Source organism: Staurois parvus, unplaced genomic scaffold, assembly GCF_062004578.1.
Source record: "Staurois parvus isolate SC_StPar_1 unplaced genomic scaffold, SC_StPar_1.0 ptg000102l, whole genome shotgun sequence".
Lineage (NCBI taxonomy): Eukaryota > Metazoa > Chordata > Amphibia > Anura > Ranidae > Staurois > Staurois parvus.
Window position 1 is genome coordinate 2,282,655 of NW_028317898.1, and position 26,246 is coordinate 2,308,900.

At 40.9% G+C, this 26,246-nt stretch overlaps 1 protein-coding gene across 1 annotated transcript; it reads right to left on the bottom strand.

Annotated features, from left to right (window-relative positions):
• Positions 1-6,264: 6,264 nt before the first annotated feature.
• Positions 6,265-20,598, bottom strand: AMOTL2 (angiomotin like 2). Its single transcript, XM_089671228.1, has 10 exons — positions 20,415-20,598; positions 17,252-18,046; positions 15,704-15,857; positions 14,270-14,414; positions 13,703-13,795; positions 11,361-11,656; positions 10,962-11,257; positions 10,665-10,852; positions 10,416-10,562; positions 6,265-7,730 (listed from the first exon to the last, which is right to left on the bottom strand). Exons 2-10 carry the CDS (start codon positions 17,941-17,943, stop codon positions 7,672-7,674), a joined length of 2,070 nt encoding a protein of 689 aa, XP_089527354.1. The 5' UTR covers positions 17,944-18,046; positions 20,415-20,598; the 3' UTR covers positions 6,265-7,671.
• Between the last annotated feature and the right edge of the window lie 5,648 nt (positions 20,599-26,246).

Here is a 26,246-nt window from a genome sequence, read left to right on the forward strand (position 1 = left end):
TGACCTGCATTTTACTGCACTGGATAAATGTAGATAATTGCTAGGACACACAGAAAACAGTAGTTTTCTATGTGTCCTATTCACACTGCAACACAGCCCGGAGGTGTGGTGCAGTGAGGTGTGATGAAATGCAGACACGCTGAATTTTATCTCAGAGTAGAGGAAGGCATCGCATACCACTATACAGCACAACACACCATACTGCTGTGCAGTGACATGAATGAAGTGTCATTTTGTGCACTTCCAATAAAGTTGACAAAAGAAAGTGATCTGTGTGATGTGCTGAAGAGCACATCACACCACCCCCTACTGTCGACTCTCTGCAGCTGAAATGCACAGCTCCCTGCGCACTAGAACGCTGTGGTTTAGTGTGCAGGCAGTACAAACAGGCAAACTGAAAAATCAGAAGTGGCAACCCGCATATAACATACAGTACAAGGAAACTTGAATTATTTTAATTGATGTGTAATACCCTCCTAGGTAGGTTGGTGACTGAGGTAAATTTAGTTTTTGGCTCCCCTGTACACAGTGGAGCAAAGTTTGATTGCTTTTAGCTGTTCTGGGCTCTGCTGGTTGCAGGCTCTGCTGCTTTCCCCTGAATTCTGGTAAAGATCCAGAATTTAGTGGGTGGAGGAGGCAGACCCTCACTTATATCTTCATATAGCCAATCTCTGGCAGGAAGAATAACCAGCAGGGGGCTGAGGTGTGCATAAATAGGCTGGGCTTCAAAAAGCAAGGTCTTTGTCCTGTGGGAAGAGACCCAGGCTGAGGGCACCTAGCTGAAGATTAGAAGAGGCTATCTGGGTCCCAGCTCCAGTTAGAGCTAAGGGGCCCATGTCCAGAGCTCCTGAATGCAGTTGAAGGAAGTCCACAGAGGATCCCAGGGCAAAGTGGGCACAAGCCTGAAAAGGTTCTAGAGACTGTCCTTGCCAATGTTTGGGAAAGCTAATTCAAGCTGCCAGCTCAAGACTTAGTACATACTTAGAGCGTGTCCAATACCTTTTTTGTACTAGTTATGGAGTATTCCAAGGCTCACCCTGCAATCTACCCAAGTTTACTAAGCAATAAATCTAAAAAAAGCACTTTCCGCCTGGCTCTTGTGAGACTGGGAAGCTACCGTGTGCCTGGCTGCTTGCACTGACTAGGGAATAGAACTTGGGACAAGTAGTGGGACCTATCTGGGGTCTGTGCACTACAGATGCATAACTGGAGTAAAATCACGGGCTAACATTCCGCTTTTTTCTTCTCATGTATTTTTACTCCTGATTTTGTTGCTATTATGTTCTGTGACTACCACACTTAGTCAAAAATACAGTATTAATTTTACAGGCACTACTTATGATGTAACTGATGACCAGAATTACACTTTTCCTGTTAGTGTCTTTTAAAATGAACATAAATTAATTTTTTTTTTATTTTTTAGTTACACTGCAACATAATGTTTAATAAAAATTATTGCAAAAAAAAGCTAAAAATTTGTTCGTGGAAAACAAACAACTTTCCTCTGTCAAAGTTGTATTTCTGTCTGTGGAGATTTTCTTCTACTGCCTGTTCTACTGACACAATAAGAAGTATAGAAGATGGCAAAAAACTCTCAGTGGTTCTAATCCTTTCCCATTCTAATTAAAAAAACAAACATTAAATTTATGTCAGGTTTACATTAATTGACTTTAGAGGATAAGTTCACCATTTGACAAAAAAAAAATGCACATTTTTTTGCAGCTAACAAAAAAGGGGTATTTATTATTTTTTGTTGCAGAAGCTTGTAAAGCATTGCACCAGCAAGCATCAGATCACTGGTGCCATGCAGGTCTCCTGCATACCTGTCAGTAAATATGTTTACCTGTACATCCCGTATGGGAAAGCATATACACTGACAGGAAGAATCAATTAACTACCATGGCGCTCCACAGCGCCATTGTAGTTATTATTATATATAGCACCAACAGTTTGCTCAGCGCTTTATAATATAAAGGGAGACAATACAGAAACAATACAGTTCAATACAAGAGGGTTAGGAGGGCCCTAGTTCATTAAGAAGTACAAGCTGACAGCCGCAAAGGATGTCAGGACTTGTAGTTCATTCACAAATCTCTGTGAATGAATGACACGGCCGTGTGAGCAGAGCCCCGAATGGCCATGCTGTTTTTAAAAACTGACAGCTTGTACTGGGAACTTCTCCCCATACTGTTGTCACAGGGGAGGGGGGGGGGAGGGGGCAGCAGCTGTAGCATTGGGAACATGTTACATGTTCCACCCTAAAAATGAGTGGAAGATGTGACATGTTCCCAAAGGTGAACTTATCCTTTAAGTCCATTCAGGGCCTCTCTTCTGTGGTTAGCTTGTTAGGACATACTTAACTAAATCATTAGACATGTGCAGAACTGAAAAATGTGTTTAGTTTTGTTTGGATGGATTTGTTATGCTACTTTTTTCGTTTTGTTGATTTGTTTTGGAATACGTTTGGTTTCGTTTAGTTTTATTTACTTTATTAATTTTCTAACAAATTCCAAATTTTTGTAATAATTCGAATCAGTCGAAAATTGATTGACCGATCCGAATTCTGTGTGAAGAATAGCTGGTTGTTCAGGAGCAGGCAGGTGAGCCGGTCAGCGTGTCCTTAACAACCGACGACTCATCAGCTGTCAGCAGGTTTACCCACTGACAGTTGAATGTAAAGAAAATAATTGCCAGCAATTAAAAAGCAAAAAAAAAAAAAAACCAGTGTGGCCCTTTGGTTCTGGTACAGATTTCAAGGGAATACCTATGCCAAAATTAGAAAAAAAATGGAGTAGTATCCCCCTAAAATCCATACCAGACCCTTATCAGAGCATTCAGAGTAGGAAAGGGGGGGATGAGCGAGCACCCCCCCCAACCATACCAGGGTACATGCCCTCAACATGGGGGGGTGCTTTGGGGCAGGAGGAGCTCCCCCAAAGCACCTTGTTCCCATGTTGATGGGGACAAGGGCCTCTTCTCCACAACCCTTGCCTGGTGCTTGTGGGGATGGAATTTAACAAGGGACCCCCAGATCCCGGCCTCCTTTCTATGTGAATGAATACTTATTCACCGAAAAGTGCTGAGAGAGTTAATAAAAACACAACAGTTTTTGACAAGTCCTTTATTAAAAAAAAAAAAAACGCAGACCCGAACTAAAAAAGAAAAAAAAAAATTCCACCCGATGAACATGACTGCTGGTCTGACAGGTAAACATAGGAGCGAAGGTTATTAGTGGTGGCAACTACTGTATGTTATTTTTTATGGTGGCACTCAGCTCTGGTACCTCAATCCCCCTGGTGCACAGCATGTCTGTGGGCTGTAGGCACCATGTAGCAGTGGGGTGCCAGACACAGGAACACTCCTTGTTCCAACACCAGCACTCACAGAAAGATTGTACTGTGGGTGGAATCATCTCCGTCCACAGTACAGGTATACTCCTGGCCTAGGGAATGGGAGAGCGGCACAGGATCATGTGATGGGTAACTGATCATGAGGGTTGGGGGTTAACTGTTAATGCCACAAACTTCCAATATTGGGTGGGGTGGTAGGGAGGGGGGTAAACTCTCACCATCAATGAGGAGGGGGTAATATTCATTGTCATGACCACCAATGCTGGGGGTTATTTTTGTATCCAGTGATACCAATTCTGGTGGAAATTATTGCATTTAATTACATCAGTGCTAGGGGTTATTATTGCATTCACTGACACCAATGTTAGGGGGGTTATTACTGTACTCACTGCCATCATTGTTGGGGGTTATTATTGCATTCACTGACACCAATATTTAAGTTATTGTACTCCAAATTTGTCAGTGTGCATTGCAATACACTGTGTATTGCATTGGCGTCAATGAACATTGAGTTCATCGATACGAATGCAGGAAGGGGGTTATTACTGTGTTCACTAGCACAGTGCTAGAGGTTAATATTGCATCCACTGGTACCAGTTCTGGAGATTATTGTTGCATCCACTGATACCAATGCTGGGGGTTATCATTGTATCCACTGACACCAACTCTGGGGGTTATCAGTGCATCCACTGAAACCAATGCTGGGAGTTATTATTGCATCCACTGACACCAATGTTAAGGGGGTTATTACTGTACTCACTGCTGTGAATGTTGGGGGTTATTATTGTATTCACTGACACCAATATTTACATTATTGTACTCCAAATTTGTCAGTGTTCTTTGCAAAAAAATGAGGCAGAACCAGAATTTTTTGCCACTGAGATGCAAAAATGTGCAGCTATTGTGCTGACCTCTGTAGATGTCCAACGCTGCACTTGAGACTCTCTATAATTCTCCAGTTGACCACCACTAACCATGTCCTGACTGCACTTATCATTTGTAAACATGTAGTAAGCGATGGCGGCCATGTAACTTCTAAGGCCCCTTTCACATGGGCAGACTGATCAGGTCCACCTGTCAGTTTTTAGGTGGACCCACCCGTTTTCATCCAATCCACTAAAAACAGACGGATCAGATTATAATGCAGTCAGGTGTAAATGGGCAGGCGGACCGTCTACATCTGACCGCCCACAAAGGAGAGTGGGCTGTGTCTGTGCTGATCAAGCAGACTCCTTGGAACCCCCCCTCCCCCCATATAGAAGGGGCCTTATAGTGGTACTAAGCTCTGGTACTTCTAGTCTGCCATGTTCTAAAAGCACCTATATTTTGCATTAGCTATTACTTTAAAGATATTAGTGGTGGCAGCCATGTTGCTTCTCATGCTTGTAATGCTCTGGCACAGACCCCCCCCCTATTCACAAATAGTCAACCTACTGTTCCCCAGGGATGTCAACATGTATCTCCCTTTGTTCTTGGGGACACCTGGTAGTCCTATTTTTCCATAACACCTTTGCCATTATTACTGCTTTATTTAGAATACATATATTTCATTTACTAAAATTGGAGAGTGCAAAATCTGGTGCAGCTGTGCATAGAAACCAATCAGCTTCCATTTTTTTTCCTCAAAGCTTAATTGAACAAGCTGCATTTAAAAGCTGCACCATATTTTGCACTCGCCAGTTTTAGTAAATCAACCCCATTGGGTCTTATGCATTATTATGGTATTACTAATAAATGGAGCTATTTTCCCATGGCTACCGGTCGGATTAGAATTGTCAGGTCAGATGTGATGTTGATTGTTGGCTCAGTGAGAAGTTTTTTTTTACATTTCTTCAGCTACTTCCTGGTTTACAGGCCTACGAAAATGATTTCATACATCCCAGGAGTCTTCAGGAGAAGAGGAGGGGCTTTCTCAGCTAAGCACATCTACCTGTCTGCATGCCTGAGCTAAGGGCAGATGGATTCCTGGAAGTAAATGCTACATGAATCATCTGCCTTTGCTCAAGATGGCCATGGTCAGAAATGCAGCACAGTGGCTAAATGGTTAGCACTTCCACCTGGCAGTACTACAATCATTGGTTCAAATCCATGGCACCACCTGCCTGGAGTTTACATGTTCTCCCTGTGCCTGCATGGGTTTCTTCCGGGTACTCCTGTTTCCTCCCACACTCCAAAGACATGCTGGTATGTTAATTGGCTCCTGTCTAAATTGGCCCTAGTATGTGTATGTATGAATGTAAGTTAGGGACCTTAGATTGTACGCCCCTTGAGGGTTAGGGACTGATGTGAATGTACAATATATATGTAAAGCGATTCGTAAATTGACGGAGCTATACAAGTACCTGTATTAAATGCTAGGGAGTGTCATGGAGACATGGATAGCTGGGTGAGTTTGCTTTAAATACTAAAAATGAACTAAATAGTGTTTTTTGCTTTGTGGCGCTCAGATACAGTGTAGCTCCACTTTAATTTAAGGTATCAAACCACTAACTTCCACTATATACTACCTGCGTCGGCAGCCTGGTGTAAAGAAAAAACCTTCACTAGTTTCAGTATTTACTGAAAGCTACAGTCTTGCCATAAATTTGTAATATTTACTTTAATAACTAATGCAGTCTGAAAAAATTTACTATACCTACAATAACAAAAATACAAAAATTTACTATACCTACAATACAAAAAAAGCTCCTATAAAAGCCCTAACAAACTAATTCCACATAAAGCTGAATGAAAAAGGTCTTATCAGACAAAATACTGTATTTTCATAATTTCCTGACAAGCTAGATTTATTACTGTCTTGACCAAGCTATTAGAATCTTGTGAACTTTATTAGAATTAAAGGTATAATCTGACATGTTTAATTATAGCTATTATGTAAGTATCCAATATAAAAAGTCACTGATCACACAAAACATAATTTTAAATCTTATTTATTAATTTTATATTTAAAATTACAAAATTCTGGTCTGCAACAGCAGTGCCAGATCGCATCCGGGCAGCATATAATAAAGCAGAATAATATTAAGACACAACAGCCACGCTTACATCTTTAAATACTTTCGATAACTTAAGTAAACTCACAGAAAATATATATATCGGATTCATACATCTTTGGAATAGAACACAGACTTTCACAGCGCAGATAGGCAGAAATAACACATACAAAAAAATATATATTACATTTGTAACCCATTACTTTTGTCAAACAGAGAAAATATTATCTTTCCTTGCCTGGCAAATACAGGGCATAGAAAGGGGCGACCACTTCTAAAGAAAAAAATCTTTAGTAAATTGCTTAAAGCAATTTAATGTTGATCTAATTTTGTAAACACGCAGGAACCAAGCTGAACAATAACCGTTGTTGGCCAGCAACAGCAGTATACAAGAAGGGACAAGGACGGAGGGGGTAGAACATTAAAATACAAAATAAATACAATATAGGATTTTGTGGAGAGGGATAAATATATTGCTTTGCCTACTACTTATGAGCCTCTGTGAAGTAAAAACATCACAAAAACAACTATAAAAAAGGTGGTAAATTACAAAAATCATCCCATAGCAGTCAGAAGGATTCAAAATATTTGAAAGCCCTGTCTCATTTGTTGCTATGGGTAACCCTTCCACACCACTTTTTTAAAAGATGAGGCCATATGGTTGTCTTGAATAGTCCAATTTCAATTTTATAAGCTTGTGTTTTGTTAAAACGTCAAAACACAGATCTGGGGTTGAGACAACAATACAGTTGTGTTGTCCATAAATAGTAACAATGCAAGGTGTTATAAAAATAAACACATAAGTATTTACATGAAAAATGTTTGGGACAAGAGTCCGGTAACTTTAAACCACTTCAAACCCCTACAGTTTTCTGTAGGTATTTCTAGCAGCAAAAAGGGTTGGACTTGGCTCTCCAAAGCCAAAAATTAGCCACAATCTTCTTCCCCCAGAACATGTCCATGTGAATCCAAGTATTAAGTCTAAGCTTTCACATTCCAAAACCACTTTAATCACATTAATTGATGTTGGCAAGCGTCGATGGCATCTGTTTGGTGGAGATATCTAAGAAGGTCATCAAGTCTTCCAGTCACCTCCATTTTTATCAACAGCTCAGACTGGTGTGCTGGACAACGTATAAAGTTCATCTGAGTTCTGAATTATACATATCCAGCTTTACAATGGCCTTGTTCCAACTCCAGGAGCACCTTATTGGTACAGACTGAACACGGCATCCTTTGCCTGTAGACTTCAGTTGTCCGACCATCAACAAATCTTGACCATGTAAGACTTTCTCAAGTTTGAGGGTATAGCCCCAGGCACGGACAGCTCAGATAAGGATCTCAACCATTTCAGAAACATTGGAGCTTTTAGTGGAGGACACTGTTTCTGTAAAAAAGAAAAAGAAAATGGGTAAATGGTAGATCCCATGCAAATGTAAAATTGGTCACGTTATAACTGCAGTAAAGGCAGGAGGAGGGATCACCTATAGTAGCTACATTCTGGTGGTTACTGTTTTAGGGCAGACTTAAAGTGATTGGTTATAAGGCAATAAGCTCCCTATTTAAAGCATAGGCCTGAATGGTATAGAATTAATATGCTGCAATATCATTTATGGAGCCCTAACATGTGCTTAAAGCATGTTAATGTGTCCTCTAGGGCACCTTAAGTGTTATGTAGTATTGTACGTCATTGCAGAATGGTGAATGATGAATCAGGACCAATGTGTTTAGTTTTAAACATGTTTATGTCACAATATTCATCAAACAAAGTTCATATTAAGTATTTAAATATCATGCTAAGGTATTTGACTTCCACATTAGTAAGATTTCAGTTGAATGCTTGATGTCTTAACGGCTGTAATACTCAATCACAATAACAAACTGGTCATAGTAAAACGATAAGAATAATTCAAAGTATTAAACTGATGTGTTAATTACATGCAGTGCTATCATTTCATATGCATTTGACACACACTATATTGTAATATTTGAGATGCCAACATAGGAATGGCAGCAGACTGATAGACATTAATATAAAGTCTCTTAGCATCCTGTCAGGCTCATAGTAAATTGTTTCTGCATGACTGGATTATGTGCCTAGCTGTAGATCTGCACCCGCGTTATTTTTTTTCTGATTCAGCCTTCACAAAGGCCTTTGAATGTATAAATGATGAAGCAATCATGTGACCAGTCAGTATGTGGACACATACAGTAAAAATGAGTGAATTCCACACAATGAACTATAACAAGTATAGACAGTGCGTCTGCTTGTAATCTGAAAGCTTGTATCACTGCCTGTGATAGACAGACAGAATGATGCATCGAGCGCTTCTGGGCATTTACATTGGTCTACTATGTGTCGACATCCTAAAAGGAGTATGTGGGGTCACAATGGCCCGTTTTCATTGGTTGAGGGGGAGGACATTCCAGAGATGCCTGTGGCTTTGGATGGTAAGCAGATATACTGCATCTTCTCAGAAAGAAGCAAATGGTGATGTGAAAGTATGGCGGTGGTTGAGCAACTCGGGTAGTGGGAAATATGAGTCGGCCAAAAGGCTTCCAACATTTCTTTAAACATGGAGCTACTCTGAAAAGGTTAGATTTTGCCTGCTGAGACAGAAATCCATTTGGGGACCTAAATGTTGTTAAATTTTCCTGCAAAAAATTTCTGAATACCAGTAAAAGAAGTGAAAAAATATTGGAGTTTATTCCATTAGCTATTAATCACTTATCTTCTTATCGATTTCCATTACTGACTATACATGGCTATGAAAATCTGGTTGGTAGGGAGTTGTTAACAGTACTATTTACGTAGCCCCCATTACATAAATGGGATCTAAAATATTTATTTCTTTGAACATGTGATCAGTTTGTGCCACTGTACTGCAGTATGGCATATGTTAGCTCTCAATTAATTCCATGATCTTTCTTTCATACACTAGCTATGCTCCCTTCCCCCTTCCTCTCAGTCTCTTGGCCTCACACCTGCATTCTGTTCCCAGCTGCATAGTTGAGATTCATTGAGATTAGTCATCACCAAGGGAGGCCAAGCCTTGGCAGGGATTGTGTGAGGAGAAAGCTCTCAGCTATGCAGGGCTCGGCACGGGCTCAGCCTGGGGGAGGGGAGGTGAGCGAGTGCAGCTCCTGCCATTGCGAAACATCCTATGAACATCAGCCTCGCTCAGTAGGCGCTCACTAGGTGAAGAAGAGGCACTCGTCCTACCTACACATCATCCAGACTTGTTTTAGCCAGGAATTAGTGATGAGCTGGTACCCAGGGGCAGTATTTGAAGGGAGAAAATGCAATGCTTACTGACATGTTTTATATTTCTCTGAATTAATGTGTGGTCCAAACATACCTACAGCTCTTAATCCAAATGCTGTTTTGTGAGAACTGCCATTTCTGGTATAAATGTGAAAAGTCATAATACTAATACTACAGCCACCGGTTTTGATGAAAACCAGGGTTCTCAAGTTTTCTCAAAAACAAAAAAGCAAAGAAATGCCTAATTTATTGCCTTTATAGACATCATGTTGGGTAAACTTTCCTGTGTTAGACCCCTTACACATGGGTGGGCTGATCGGGTCTGTGTCAGTTTTTCAGACAGACCTGATTGGACCATCCATATGTATGGATCAGCGGATGTAAACGGACATCTGTCTTTTTACATCTGCCTGCATTCGTTCCGCTAAAAACAGACAGATGGGGATCTGTTCCTCATCCATCTCAGATGACAGTTGGATGTAAAGGGACAGACAGTCTGTTTACATCTGACTGCCCATAGAGGAAAGCAAGCTGTGTCTGCTCTGCATAAGCAGAGCGGACATGGGCCTGTCACCCACCTGCTCAGTGGGGATCAGCAGACAGATTCCTCACTAAGCAGGCTGATCCACTGGCAGAAAGAGACCTTGCTCATAAAAAAAAAACAATCAAGTTCTAAATGTCACTCCAGTGTAAGTATAAGTAGAAGGAAGACTGCTACTGCGAGTAGCAAAAACAACTCTTTCAGACAAGAACAATTACAACCCAAACATCTGTGGGTACAGCACACAACCAAGATGTGGCCCTTACCTAGTGAAGACGAGGTATTCCTGTCCAGAATACAGTCTGTCACACTTATTGGGTCTGTTGAATACTCTGTCTGAGTGCTACCATCTTTGCTGCCATGTTTGGCGTGAACAGGCATGGTGGTCATGTTGGCAGATGGTGATTTACATACTGAAAGACATGAGAAAGAAGACCAAATAAGTATTGCTGAAAGTACATCATAAAAACTCTAATACGTTATCCATCTCATTTGACATAATCTGCTGTAATCACCTGGTACTCCTTGTGATGTATTGTTCACTTGTCTTTCAACAGCTGCTAAGTTTGGGCTTGGCACAGATGGAGTGAATATGGAAGGCACTGACTTAGCAGGTCGCAGGGGGCCCTGGTGAGGTTTACGTTGCTGTAAGACTTTAATGACTGCATCCTTCTCCAGTATCTGTGCATGTAGAGCTTTGATTCTGGTAACAGAACAACAGAACACGTAGGTTAGAAAAGAAAAATAGACTGTAGGAGCACAAAGCTAGAATAAATTCAACAGTTTTACAGAAGGAAGTGGATCAGACCTACCTGTTCTCCATTTCTTGGTGCCTGTGGCTGACTATTAACAGGTCCTCATTGAAGCTATTGTTTGGCGAATGGCGAGGTGAGTGGTTGATAATGGTAGTGTCTCTCTGAGCTGCTGCAGTGGCTGCAGCATCCATGGCAAATTGGCGCATAGTGCGTTCTTCCAAATACTTCTGTTCCCACTTGGTCATGTCAGCCTCCAAAGCCAATATCCTTTCTTCCTTCTCCCTCAGTTGCTCAGAAAGAACCTGGACAGAGACTTCCGGAGAATGGCTTCCATTTTGTGACACTGGTTGTCTCTGTTGGAAGAGTTATTGGAATGAGTTTTCCTTTTGTTTAGAGTCACGTGGATTACAGAACATACAATAAACATATCATACCTAGCAGTGGCATAAAACTCACCTGCTGAGCCCTTAGGTTTTTCAACTCCTGCTCCAATCTCGTCCGCAGGCGCAATTCCAGCTGTTCCCTCTTTTCGCAGGCAGCCTGAAGCTGGCTTAATGCCTGCTGTAGTCTTTCCACTTTTTCCACATACGCCCTCTTCTTGCGCAGCTCATCCTCAGTGCGAGCGGCTGTGGACTGGGCATTACTCAAAGCCTTTTCCAGAAGCTCTGCCCTTCGGCGCTGGTCATCATTGGCACTTCGCAAGAGGAAAATCTCTCTCTCTAGCTTCTCTTTCTCTAGCTGCTGTTCACGGCCTGCAAGGAAGAACAGAAAGGTCATCTATAACTTTGTACTTCTGTAGGCACATATACTTTTTAGATAGAATGTCCTTATTTGCTCCTAACTTGCTAGTACAGTCCTTGATTGGAAACAAATTTGGAGAATGGACATGGAGTATCACAGTATCTTTACTATGTCAGCTAGCATTCCTCGCCGCACATGCTTTAGGTTTCATTTCAACATCGCTTCACATCTTAAAGTACACCTGTCAGCTATTCTGTGCAGCCACACTCAACTTGCATATTAGCTGTTCCTAGTGAATTTATAGGTCAAGGTCATTACTTATTTATAGTGAGTGCAGCAGATTTCAGTTTAAGATTGAAGCTTGGAAGCTGTTTCTGGTGGGAAGATCATTGCAGAAACAAACATACACCCAAGAAACAAATACAAAACGGCTGCAAACAGACTAGTCATTATATGCCTAAAGAGTTTTGGAAAGATGCTTTCAAAAAAACTTCACTTCTAATCACAAAGAAAAGACCAGTGAGGTTCTAAATGATCAGCAAACACTGAGACGGGACCCTTTCAGTATGATAAGCTGTGTACATAACCAAGAGCCCTATGAGATTTGGAGATGTTTGCATGAGCTTTGTGTGTTTGTGGAATGACCTAAACAAGAGCGTTTCTTAAAGTATGTTAAACTTGACTGCTCCTGTACTGTTCCATGAAAAGGTTAAGCAAACATTCAGGTTCCCAGGCTTGGAGCAGTCAGATAGTTGGAACATGACAGCTCAAGGATGTATATCCTGGTAGGACCAGTTCTTCCTGGTGGTGGTTCCAACTATCCCAGCAAGGAAATGCACTAGAACACCAGTTTATTGTGGCTGTATGTATAAGGGATCAGGAATAATATGCCTTAACTGAGTGTAGATTTTTCTCAGGAAAGCATCCAAAGGAATCAGAAACCCAAGCCTAATGAGTGGCTTGGAGCACCTGTATGTCTGGTCAGAAGATCAGTCCTTTCCAACATCTGTCTGTTTTCTTATGCTAAATTAACCGAGTTTCATTAGCATACCTTTGTATTACCAGCATATATAAGAAGTGTTGACGATGCCTAGTTAAAGGTAAAGCCACAAAATGTTCTGCAATATTTCTACAATTTTCCGGCATAGAAGATAATGTGTGCAATAAACGAATTTAGTCATTAATGATTATAGAATTATGTGTAAATAATACACATTTTGCTTTCTTGGGTTTTTTTCTATTGTATTATGCACAGTAAACAAAAATTCCTATCCTGTTAACCCATGCAGTGCAAATGTCTTATTTATTTTTCATGCACTCCTCTTCCCTCCTTGTGCGGAGAAAAGGAGGGGGCTGGGCAGATAGGCTACTGGAATGTGAAGAATTCAGGTCACATTGAACTCTGTTTGTTTGCTAAAGCAACATAATCTTTTCTTCAGGAAGCAGAGAATAGACACACCTCCCCAGCATCCTTAAAGGTGCGTTAGGTCAAATCCCACGTACATAGCTCAGGCTAAAAAGATGTTTGTTTATCAAGTCCGATGAACCCAGTATTACTCATTTTAACTGTGTATTTTGACTGGTAGGGTCAATCACACCACAAGTTGAAAATAATCTCTTATATTTGTTGAGAAAATATGTATTTTTTTTTAAATAGTTGAGAACTCTATGGTTAAATGATTTCTAAACCTAAACATGTAGCCTCAAACGAAAGAATTATTAAATAATACAGAACTATTTTTAACATTTATGAAATTATTCGCAAAATTGGAAGACCTATCCCAGCTCAAAACATTAAAGAAAAAAACTTTTATAGTGGGGAACAAAATTTGGTGATATACAAGAAGAGTCATGTTGAGTTATTGCAACGTAGAGCAGCTTATGATGGTCGATAGCCTACAATAATATGATCTATACTGAAAATACTTATTATATGTATGCTGCAATATGTTAGCATAAACTTTAAATAAATGGTTCTGAATGTTGTGAACCTCTTATTGTATTTATGTGGATTTACTGGCCCACTTAGTAGTCTAGTCTCAAGTATATTAACTTACACTGAGCAAGCAGTTTGGACACTGTTCCTTGACTGTCTTCCCTCTGCTCCACATTCCGGGCAGCTAACTGTCTGTTTGCAGTTTCCAGCCGTTCTAAACAAAAAGACAATAGGAAATGTTAACAGGATAGGTTCACAAAATTACAATCTCATTCCATTTGAGATCCCACAGTGCTATCAAACATTCCTTTCCTAATAAGAGGGACAAATTATTTTTCGGCTCACTCTACTGATGTGGCCTGCTTTCAAAATAACCTGTCTTAAATCTGCATTTAGCAGTGTTCTGGGATGTTTTATTTTAGAAATTATTTCAAGAGATTGCAATTAAAATCATGCTGAAGAGCTATATAGGTTAATGAGTTTTGTCAGAAAAGCTCTATTGTTGTCCCTGAGCCCCTGCTGTCTGATATCTCCTGCTACATGGTTGTTTAAGACCTTGATGCTCTTAGAAGACAGAGTCCACTCACTTAAGCCTAATATCTGTTGTAAAAGGCTAACACTGATTGATAGCTTCACCACAGCATGCTATTGTTGTAAAAGCTCCTTCACTTTGCTTGAGATCCCTCACCTCTTAGGTCACGGTTGAAGTCCTGCATGCGCCTCATCTCTCCTTCCATCTTGGTCCTCATGGCATTCTCAAGGGACTCCCGCTTCGAGGAAGCTTTCATGAGATTTTCATAAGCTTCAGAAATTCGCTGAATTTCAGTTTCCAGCTACAAAATCATAAAGTGAATGTCAAGATTATCGGAATGATGATAGCACAGCATAAAATAGTTTATTTAATAACAAAGAAAATATATGTATATAATGCAAAACAGAGTGTACAGTAATACAAAAAAAAGTAATTTACAGATCAGAATTTTTGTATCTACAATAACCTGATGAAACTTAATTTTGTTAAGCTGCCATAAAACATAGAACGCTGTTGCTATTTGCATCTTGCTATTAAATAAGCCCCATTTCTTGCAACAAATCATCACACTTAGCTTAATTGTCACACATTAACAAAATGTGGTGAGAAAAATCCACAGCTTAGTAAGAACATCATTATAAATAAGGTCCTATGTACATAAATGTCAAGGACCAGTATATATCTATTGTAGTCACAGCTGACTGCTTGAGATAATTCACATCATTTTCGTAACCAAAAATGTGTACGTATTCAAGCAAGATTCTTTCAGTTGATTTTTTTTTCAACTCTGGCAAATGCCATGCTAAGCTATGGTATTGCTTACATTTAAACACTGTCTGCAGATTCAATGCCACCTGCTTGTCTGGATTGCACATTTGCTAAAGGCTGGACCCCCCCCCTCCCTATTTCTTACAGCCAAGGCCTTACTAACACAGCCACCTTTTCATCCCTACACAATGGCTCATTGATGCCGCATCAGGTCAGCTCAAGCAGAACACAAAACCCGAGCAACTGTCAGCGGCCCTGAGCTCTACGTGTGCCTCCAACAAATGTCTCATAGCCAGTCCATTGTGCAAAGATCCCTCACAGCTGTTAAAGGGGAGACTATAGGGAAGGGGGGTTGCAAAGAAAGTGAAAGAGATGACAAAAAACGAAAGACATCCCACCCTCTCTGACCAGCTGGGAAACCTACTACAATACCCTGTTTGTTAAAAGGAACTGTGTTTTCCAATGTTTATGGGTTGAGACTGTGTGTAGGAGAGGCAGCTGCTAAATTCCAACTGAGATACCTGCTGCACTTGCCATCCATTCCTAATGAACACCCTTAGTCTCTACAAAACTCTGTTTTTATATATACATCTCTTTTACTACACTGAAGATTGACTGTCGCTTCAGTACATTTATTTAGTTATCAGTGCTGTCATATTAATACAGAAGTGTGTTTTAAACAAGGGTAAGGAAATGGACATAGCTTGCTCAGATCAACAAATCAGAGCCCTCTATGGAACAAAGCCAGCTTGAATGTGATTGGTTGCTATATACATTTTGCACCCCTCTACTTCCATATCCACAAAGGTCCTTTTCGCTTACCTTCTGGATCCTCACTGCTTTCTCGCTGTAACTCTCAAGCTCCCGGCGTAACTTTTCATTCTCTCGCAGTAGAGCATCCATTCGTGCCATGTGTGTACCTGCTGCATTAAAAGGTGCCATCTGCCCATAGTGTAGATTTGGATCTGGCATCGGCCTACAAGAAACAAATGAATGCTTATGTTTAGATATCACAAGCAGAAGTCTCAAAGCAATAATAAGGTGCTGTTTTATCATGGAATATAAAAATGATGACTGATGGTTCTTAAAGCCTCAAATGAACCAACATGCTTAGGTGTACATTGGACACATTTTATAACACTTATTGAAAGATTAACTTTAGAGCTGAATGCAGGGCTTGTGCAGTCTTGCACTCTCTACACTACTGGAACATCTATCATTCTAAATCAGTATTCAGAAGCATCAGGCACACATCCAAAAACAATGCACTAACTTCTAAAAATAACCAATACGAGATCATACAAGACAAGGTCTCTCTACTAAACCTTTACACTTTCTACATGATTGTGAATGTTAAAGCTGGAATTTATATTGATCAGGGGCATAGCAAATCAATAAGTAAAAGAACTTCCTGTAAACACTATCAATCTGGCTTATCCAGTATCCACACCTTATAATCCAAATTCCATTCTAGATTCCAATGTCTGGAAGGAAGATATTAGGGTTAGGTGGGCTGCCTGAAGCCAGTCTCACAGGCCATCCTTTTAGACTCAGCTGCCTAGAACTTTAGGAATTGATGATGTCCTATCACAATGGAACTGGTATTTCCGTTAATGGATGTTGTTGCTGCCAAAGGGGTAACAAGAATTAACATGGGAACAGATTCTTTCATTGTGAGACTGGACATTTTTCTTAACCATTATCTTCCCCCACTGACTTATGGAGCCACTTCCTGTCTCTGTCTATCTCTTCCTGCGTGAACAATACAGAATTGTTGCAACCTAGCCAGACCAATGTTTATTGTCAGGGATCTCTTAAAAGTCAAACACACCAGAGTTAAAAGGGATTCTCTACACCCCCATTTAAGGCAGCTATTAATACTATGGCATACCTACTACGTGCGTAAAAACATCTCTATGTGTAGGACTGAAGAGAAAAATTCTTTCTGCTTGTTATCTGCTCTTTCCTGAAATGCTTAATATAGACTGTAGGATTAGGACTCCAGTTTACTTACAATAATGCGTAGGTAGCATACAATGAAACTGCTAGCGGCAGAACTTTTTCAGCAGGCTGGACACTTTCAGAAATGGCCAATTAACAGCCATACAAAATTTTAAAATATCTTTGCTGTCCAAAGGAATTTAACAATGAAAAGAAGTCAAAGTCTGAAACATGTAACAATGTCAAATATATGAATTGACCAAAATTGTGACTTTGGACTTTTTTGTTGTACATGTATTTATTTAAATTAATGGATGCCAGAACAAACCTAGACTTTAAAAGATACACAATCTGTCAAAATGCTCCTCTCCTGCACATTAGAGTGTTCTGTAGAGACATAATAATGATGGTTTAGGTATCTGTGCTTACCTGATTTCATGCTGATGGTACAGAGGGAGGTCTCCTGAATAGCGTCTCTGCTCTGAAACATAACCACTGAGATTAGGGTCAGGTTGGTTGTAACTTGGGTAATCAGGAGGAGCATTCCTATACTGCATTCCTTCTTCCTGTTGTCCACGAGCTACTGAAAGCTGGTACTGCCTTGGAAGCTGGGGAAAGCTATGAGAGGATGTCATAAGGTTTTGCGGTTTAGCACCATTGCGTTCTAGAGACATTTGCAACAACCTTTCACTCAAAGACCTAACATGGCCATGCTTCAGCTCCATGAGTGACTGATCTTGGCGTATTGGAGCATGTTCTACCTTCTGGATATTTTGAGCTGCATAGTATTGAGACAAGGCAGCTTTGGCTTCTTCATAGGTTGGAAGCTCCTCACCTTTATGGTGGTACTCATGAGCTTTATACATAGGATTCTCCAGGTAAATATGGTCACAATGGTGTTCCTGCCCTTGAGGCTCCTGTCTTGTAGAAGGGCTACCCTGCATCTCCTCCTGTTCAAGGCTTTCCAGGGATGATCTGGGGCTTCCGCTGCCCCCTCCAGCCCGTAAGGCCTGTTGCTGAATTGCTAACAAGGTACGATTTTCACTCAAATTTCCATATCTCAGCTGCTCCTGGATAAGACGATGAAGAACTGTTCCAGACGAATCCTCTGCTGTTCTCATCCTTGCTCAAAAAAGAAATAATCCCACCAAGGATGATGAGCTATCAACACTGGACAATAATCCTCCTCCAAATCTTCTGATCTATGGAACTGCTGTGAGAAGCCTGTAAAGGAAAAGGAATACAAGTTTAAGGATATTTATTGTGATGAGATGATACGTATAGACCTACCATCACTGGTCACATCTTAAAGAAAACAATTCACATTTCTTTCTTTATGTTTTTTTTTTCCTCTCAAAAAATGCTTTTCAAAAAGGTGAAAAGGACTAGATAAGATCAGAGACTTCCTTGTATGTAGCTTAAGGCTGAAGGATCTTGATTATTAGTGAGTATTCAACTGAAATTGACATGAAAGGACTGACCTTGATGGCACCTTGTTGTGGTTAATTGCACATACCTTTCTACTGCTCTTGTCCCTCAACTCCTGCTGTTTCACAGCAACCTGGAAAGGTAAGACTTTGCCCTGTTTTGTTTTTAGGAGGAGGAGGGGGCTGTATTAATGATTGGAATGTTTCCCTCCTCTTTCTAAGTAGATAAAGTCCAGTATTTCTCTGGTATGCCCCCCTGCAGCTTCTGTTTTGGAGCCCTCCCATTGAAAGCCAGATATTAGTTGAAGTTGAAAAGAGATTCACACAGCAATGTGGACTTCAATGAGCTGGAGTTGTGGGAATTCTACAAGCACTACATAGTCTGCAAAAACAACATTTTTCCTTTTCTTTACAAGCAAACCTATCAGGTTTTCAGATTTGTACTGCAACCTTTGTACCACTACATTGCCACCAATTAGAAGCTGTGGCCTAAATATACATGACTTTCCACATTCTACAAATTGCTGCATATTACATATTTACAGGATGACTTTATTGGCCACAAACCTGTGGCTTTCTTTGCTCGCTTAACGCACAAAGACTATTTTTTTTTCCACGGCGTAGGAGATGTTACCACCTCACAAATATCTAAGATGTGACATCACCAGGCCCTTTGTGTTGCAATTGACATTCTTTTTGGATTGTAGCCCTGCCACAAGTGTACAAAAGCTTGTGCTAAAAACAAGAACAATAACAAAAAATACCCCACTGAATTCCTCCGCCATTGCCAGGGGTGACCAAACACCTGCATATCTTCCCATTCAAGAATGCGCCATGCTTAACCCTATCCAGGCAGACCATAAAACGAAAAGCACGCCAAGTGACTAGCTACATATACAATGCCATATAAACACTTTTACGAGGACAACAAGCACACAGAGCACTCTGATAAAAAGCTATATGTCAGCAATTGCCCAGTCCTGCCTGTTAACCAAAGCAGGGGCAGTAGCAGGAATTCCAGATCCAACAGATAATGAAGTACCTGTTATATATGTATATAGGCACATGTGCACATTGGAGTATACATAATATAGAAATGCCTATATATATATATATATATGTGTATAAATATATATATATATATATATATAAAAAAATCATATAGAAATGTGTACCATATATGTAGATAAACATACACACACATTGCAGTATTTATAATATAGAAATGTATGCTTTATATGTATATAAACATTCATGCACATTGGAGTATACATTATATATGAAAAGGCATGCTATGTGTGTATATATATATATATAATAATTATTATACAGGATTTATATAGCGCCAACAGTTTGCACAGCACTTCATAAAATGAGGGTAGACATTACAGTTACAATACAATTTTATACAAGAGGAAACAGAGATACGAAATCATATAGAAATGAATGCTGTCTATGTATACAGACACATGCAAAATCACAGAAATATTTGCTATACAAGTATATGAACACACATAATTATATATATATATATATCTGTACGAAATGTATTGAAATTGTACTGTCTCTCTTATATTGTAAAGCGCTGCGCAAACTGTTTGCACTATATAAATCCTGTATTATAATAATAATAAAAAATATATATATAAAAGAGAGAGGGGGAGAGACTCATATAGACATTGGTGTATACATAATTTAGAAATGCATACTGTATATGTATGTAGACCCACACAGTCATTAAACATAATATAGAAATATATACTATACAAGTACATGGACACACAAAATCGTGTGTAAATATATATAGATATTGGGGAGTCCTTCTATTGGGTGACCATGAACATACTTCTAAATCCTCACACTAACATATGTCCTGAGCAATACACAGATATGAAGCATGGTGTGCACCTTGTATGTATACATTGTTGCACATGTGATGACTGTATCAGTAAATGCCGAGTATGGGGTAGTCGGGTCACCTATGAATAAATACATGTCCTAGTTGTACGATCCCTCTCCAATGTGCCCCGTGTTGTACTGTACAAGGGCAGAGCTATGGAGGTGCCTAGGTGTAGGGATCGGTGGGCAGCACACGTGTCCCTGCATCCAGGATGGGAGCCCAGTGACAGGCATGCAGCGGTGATGAGGATGTCAGTGGCACTCACCAGGTCATATCGGATGGGGCCCCAGCATGTGACAAGTCCCCGGTGCAGTGCTCAGTGCGGGGCTCAGGCTGTGTTCTCTCGGAGCGCTCTGATCACACTGAGTGCTGGCTGATGGCAGTGGCCGGCCTGCTCTCTCGCTCTCTCTAGCTGTGCTATGCCAGGAATGTGAGAGTTTCAGGCTCCCCCTGGGATAAAGGCAAAGCATACAAAACCTACAGCCTGGACCGCCCCTTGCCACGCCCCTCACCGGACCGTGATCTCCGCCCCTCCACTTTCTCCAGGAGCTGCACTTAGCAGGACAGGCCAGTGGGGGCAGCATTCCACCGGGCTGGGGAACGCGGAGCGCTGTGTACAGGCAGACAATGGGTGACTACGCTCAGCCTCACTTCTACGATGGGACATGCGATGCGGGGCTTTGTACGAGTCGTGTGGAGGAATGGCCGTGACATATTTTTATTTGCACTAACAGTTACATTTTAAGGACCAGCTTTTGGGTGAATCTCCTTTTTCTGCGGTCCTAGCAAGGGGCATTAGCAAAATGGAAAGCTCTTGATGCCCAGGTAATGCACATGTGCAGCACATCTATGCGTCAATGGGCAGCAGAGTCATCTGTACTTAGGCTCCATGTACACGGGATGTTTGGAAAACACTTCTGAACGATGGAAACTGACTGCTTTAAAACGTAGGTTAAAGAACGGCTAAACCGCGTTTCTGCGCGTTTGCATTTAGAAGCGTTTTTTTAAAGCTAACCCCAGGAGACCTTCCCAAATGCCCAGAATGCACTGAAAAACAGTAAAAAATTAACTATTTCAGACATTTTGAGAGGAATAGAGAGAGCAGAAGCAGGGAGAGCCGTATGTGTTGAGATTAGCTGTCTTTTCTGGTTGTATTCACTATGGATCCCATCATGAACATAATGCAGCACATTCTACCATTTTCTCCTTCACAAAAAACCTGGAACTGATTGCGCTGGTGTACCGGGTCCATTTGAATACATGGAAAACACTTTGCATGCATTTCTGATGATGAAAAAATGCTCTGGACAGCATTTGGACATGGGACAGTTAAAAAACGCTTCTTAATGCAAATGCTTATAAACGCGGTTAGCCATGTTTACACGCGTTCACAAGCATTTGGCATTTGAAATGCTGATAAAATCTACTCCTGAACGCAAGTTTGGTGCATTAAAAAAAACCCGACTGTAAAATCAACTGCCTGTAAACGACGATACACAATGGACACATAGGAAAACATTAGGGAGAGTTCAGGGGTTGCTGAAAAAAATGCAGAAAAGCTCCTAAACGGGAGTTTTTCAGCTGCAGTGTACATGAACCTTTAGCCAGGACAGTGACCGAGCTGTCAATGACAGAAGCTCAAGAGGCTGCAGGATTAGTTCCTGATCATGTGACCACTGTGACAGCCAATCACAGATCGTATCAATGGGATGCTGAGGCTGGGTGGGAAAGGGTTAAGAGTGACACCTATAGGACTAGGGTCACCTTAAAGTATCCCCTATGTGGGAGTACTATTGTTGTATTTTCTCTTCTGCTTTTTTCAATAAAAAATATTGTATCAGAAAAATGTTTTTACTCACGATTCATACAACTTTAACCACCTTCCGCCTGCCCTATAGTAATACGACGGGCGCAAGGTGGTTCTCTCGTTCTGATAGGATGTCGTATGACGTGCTACCATTCTCACTGCGCATGCGCGGCTCAGGGAGCGCGTGGCTCAGGGAGCGCGCAGCACGGCGATCGCCGGTGCACTGTGTCCCTCGGACACAGCGGATCACGGAAAGAGTCGAAGATGTCGGCTCGGTCATGTGATCAGCTGTGTCCAATCACAGCTGATCACATGTGAACACGGAAATGCTGGTTATCGGCATTTCTCTCCTCTCGAGCTGTCACGCTGAGAGCTCGAGAGGAGAAGAGAGCCGGTAATCGGCTTTCCGCGGAGGGGACATGTACACTGATCATCAGGGCACTGATGATCAGTTTGCCCTGATGATCAGTGTGGCCCCAGAAGTGCCACCTGTCAGTGCCCATCAGTGCCACATATCAGTGCCCATCTGAGCTGCCTTTCAATGTCTCCCATCAGTGCCAGTCAGTGCCACCTATCAATGCCAATCAGTGCCACCTATCAGTGCCAGTGAGTGTCGCCTATCAGTGCCAGTCAGTGCCACCTATCAGTGCCAGTCAGTGCCACATAACAGTGCCAGTCAGTGCCACATAACAGTGCCAGTCAGTGCTGCCTATCATTGCCGGCTATCAGTGTTATGTATCAGTGCTGCCTTTCAGTGCCCATCAGTGATGCCTGTCAATGCCCATCAGTGCAACCTACCAGTGCCTCCTTATCAGTGTCCATCAGTGCCACCTATCAGTGTCCATCAGTGCAGCCTATCAGTGCCCATCACTGCAGCCTCATTAGCGCACATCAGTGAAGGAGAAAAATCACTTATTTACAAATTGTATAACAAAAACTAAGAAAAAACTTTTTTTTTTCAAAATCTTTAGTGGTTTTTGGTTTGTTTAAGAAAAAATAAAAATCCCAGAGGTGATTAAATACCACCAAAAGAAAGCTCTATCTGTCTCAAAAAATGCAAAAAATTTCATATGGGTACAGTGCTGCATGACCACGCAATTGTCAGTCAAAGTGTGACAGCGCTGAAAGCTGGAAATTGGCCTGGGCAGGAAGGGGGTATAAGTGCCCTGTAGGCAAGTGGTTAAAGTGTTACTAAACCCATGACTCTACATTCACTATATCTGGTCTCCCACAGTACACACAACATGGAAATGCAATTATTTTAGCAAATATAAAATGCTAAATACCTTTTCTCATCAGCACTTGGAGCAGTCTTGTGATTTCTATCAGTGTTCAGCAGAGCACATGTTAAAGCTTGTAGGAGGAGTTTTCTTTATGCTCTAGGAGGATGCAGAACCCCTGACCGCTGTCTTATTGGCCCTGTGCTGATCACATGCACTCTCCCAAGAAAAAAAAACCCTGTAGCAATACACACCAAACTGAGCATGGGCAGAGTATCTCCACACAATATGACTTATCAGGAGATAAGAGGGGGCCACTGGAAGAAGGGGAGGATCAGAGAAGACAGAAACAAACAGCATTTTTACACAATGCGGAGGATTAACCCCTTAGGTTCCACAGTGAGTATAACAAGCATGCTTTACTGCATATACAGACTGATTTTACTGTTGTGGGTTTAGTAACACTTTAAGTATGATCAATGTTCAAAACGCAAAGGGCTCTGTTTCGGCTACTTTCATACTGCTCCATTGAAAAAATGGTAAAAACTAGACGTGCACTCTGGAAATTTTTGTTTCGCTTTGTTTCGGATGCATTTGGTCATTGAAACATTGTGTTTCATCATATTTGTTAAGTTGAACGGATTTGTTTTCAGAATTCGTTTGGTCTATTCGTTGGTCCAGGTGGATTTTTGGATTTTGCTGTATTGCCTCCCTTCATATTGTAAAGCACTGCGTAAACTGTTGCCGCTATATAAATCTTGTATAATAATAAAAATATTCAATATATTATCGAATCGGATGAATTCAAATCAGAAGAATACAATATTTTCAGACACTAGAGAAATGGCATGAGCTGATTGGACAATATTGACTGGTGTAATGATAATTTCATTATAACTTTTTTCTCATTTATTGACATTTGTTACTATGTCCATTGGAGATTTGGATACATCCGAATCTCCCAAAATAGCATTTTCATCCAAAAAAATGAATTGTAATAAAACAAGATGCACGTCTGGTAAAAATGTATATGCATTTTTATCCACGTTTCTGGTGCCTTTTCTGGTTGCCCAACATCGACATGCACCTGTGAAACATGGATATGTGACTCAAAAAACACTGGGTGTGTTTTTGATGCATTTTACATTCATTTCAATGGGGAGGTGCAATTTAAACACACACCTAAAATGCAGCAAGCGGGACTGTTAGAAATGCAACTGAAATGCAACTGACCAGTGGAAAGAGTTCCACAGGATTGAAAGGGATATATTTTTCATGCATTTTTCTTCCACTTTTTGTTAAACTGAAAAACTGATCAAAAACCAATCAGTGTAAAAGGGCCCCTATTAATGTTTTCATAAAGGATTTCCACAATTTTTATCCATTTTTTATTAGAATCTTTTGTGAAAATGGGTGAATCCTGAGTTAAAGTGTTACTAAATCCACAACAGTAAAATCAGTCTGTATATGCAGTAAATCATGCTTGTTATACTCACTGTGGAACTTAAGGGATTAATCCTCTGCATTGTGCAAAAAAGGCTGTTTGATCCTGACTTCTGTGATCCTTCCCTTCTTTCAGTGCTCCCCAATTATCTCCTGATAACACATATCGTGGAGACACTGCACATGCTCAGTTTGGTGTGTATTGCTAGAGAAGTTTTTTTTCTTAATTCTTGGGAGAGTGCATGTAATCAGCACAGGCCCAATCAGCACTGCCCAGACATAGGTCAGGGGTTCTGCATCCTCCTAGACAAAACTCCTCCTACAAGCTTTAACCAGTGCTCTGCTGGACACTGACAGAAGTCACAAGACTGCTCTAACTGCTGATGAGAAAAGGAATTTATCAGTTTATATTTACTAAAATAATTGCATTTCCATGTTCTGTGTACTGTGGGAGACCACATATAGGGAATACAGGGTCCTAGGTTTAGTAACACTTTAAAGGTGTGTGAATTGTGAGTAAAAACATTTTGATGATACAATATTTTTTATTGAAAAAAGCAGAAGAGAAAATACAACAATAGTACTCCCACATAGGGGATACAAACAATAAGGCGTATTGTAAAATTGCAATGTTAATATAAAAAATAAAACAAAGTTTAAATCTGTTAGGCAACAATGACCCTCCGGTGTGAGCCTGAGATCAACACTGGGTACCTGAGTCCTGTAACCCAGGGACTAGGGAGGGGGCAGAAGATGTGGACAAGAAGAGAATAGGAAACAGGAGACAAAGGTAAGGCAAGGAGAGAGGAGTGCCCACAGATTAAAGGACAAGAGAGGTTAACTGGGAATACCCAGACTAGTTGGATGCAGAGTAGGAAGAGCATAAGACCACCACAGGGCCCCCAATTTAGAATGGGTATCATGGAGGGTACTGGTCATCTTTTCATTGACCATTAAGGTTGTCAGGATGCTGTTCACTTCAGCAAACAGAACAGTGTTTTTTTCTTTCGAGGCCCTGACTGTTGCACGTTTCTTGTCAATGTATAGGTAAGTGGCCAGCTTCTGGTGATAGGAAAAGAGGCCTATGATTGGGCAGTGAGGGAGTGCTAGCTTAGTGTCCTTATGAATGGGTACATGGAAGAGTGTGAACAGAAGTCCAAAAACCCTCAACCAGAACACCACTAGACAGGGGTAGGACCACCAAACATGGATCTCGTCTCCACTCTGACCCCAACCCTGAAAGCATCTATCACTATATGATGGATTCAAATTAGCAATGCGTGTTGGGACCCAGTATCAACAGAGGAGGACACATATGAAAGGGATGCAGAGGAGTCACAAGCATTTAGAGAGGAGTAGAAGGTGCCCTGAGCACCAGTAGAGTGCAAGCAGGTGTGTTCAAAAGCCATTTTCTGAAATGGGTAATGGCGTTAAGTCTAAGGGAGGCTATTCTGTGGCACAACTGAATATAGTGGAAGAATTCAGAGGGAGCGCCTCATAGGTCTCTTGGCTGGAAGGCCAAGAAGAAAATGTACGAGACCCGAGGAAGTGTCGGACCTGTGAGAATGAAAGCATTGTAAATAAATCTCCAAAGAGAGAAATGGTAATAACAACATCGCTGCCACTC

What these genes read in the sequence shown, in the direction of transcription:
- AMOTL2 (XM_089671228.1), bottom strand. Translation starts at nt 17,943, where the DNA reads ATGAGAACAGCAGAGGATTCGTCTGGAACAGTTCTTCATCGTCTTATC. An exon ending in AAAACCTAAGGGCTCAGCAG is followed by an intron (nt 11,258 to 11,360) that starts GTGAGTTTTATG and finishes CTCTTCCAACAG; the next exon opens with AGACAACCAGTGTCACAAAA. An exon ending in CACCAAGAAATGGAGAACAG is followed by an intron (nt 10,853 to 10,961) that starts GTAGGTCTGATC and finishes TTCTGTTACCAG; the next exon opens with AATCAAAGCTCTACATGCAC.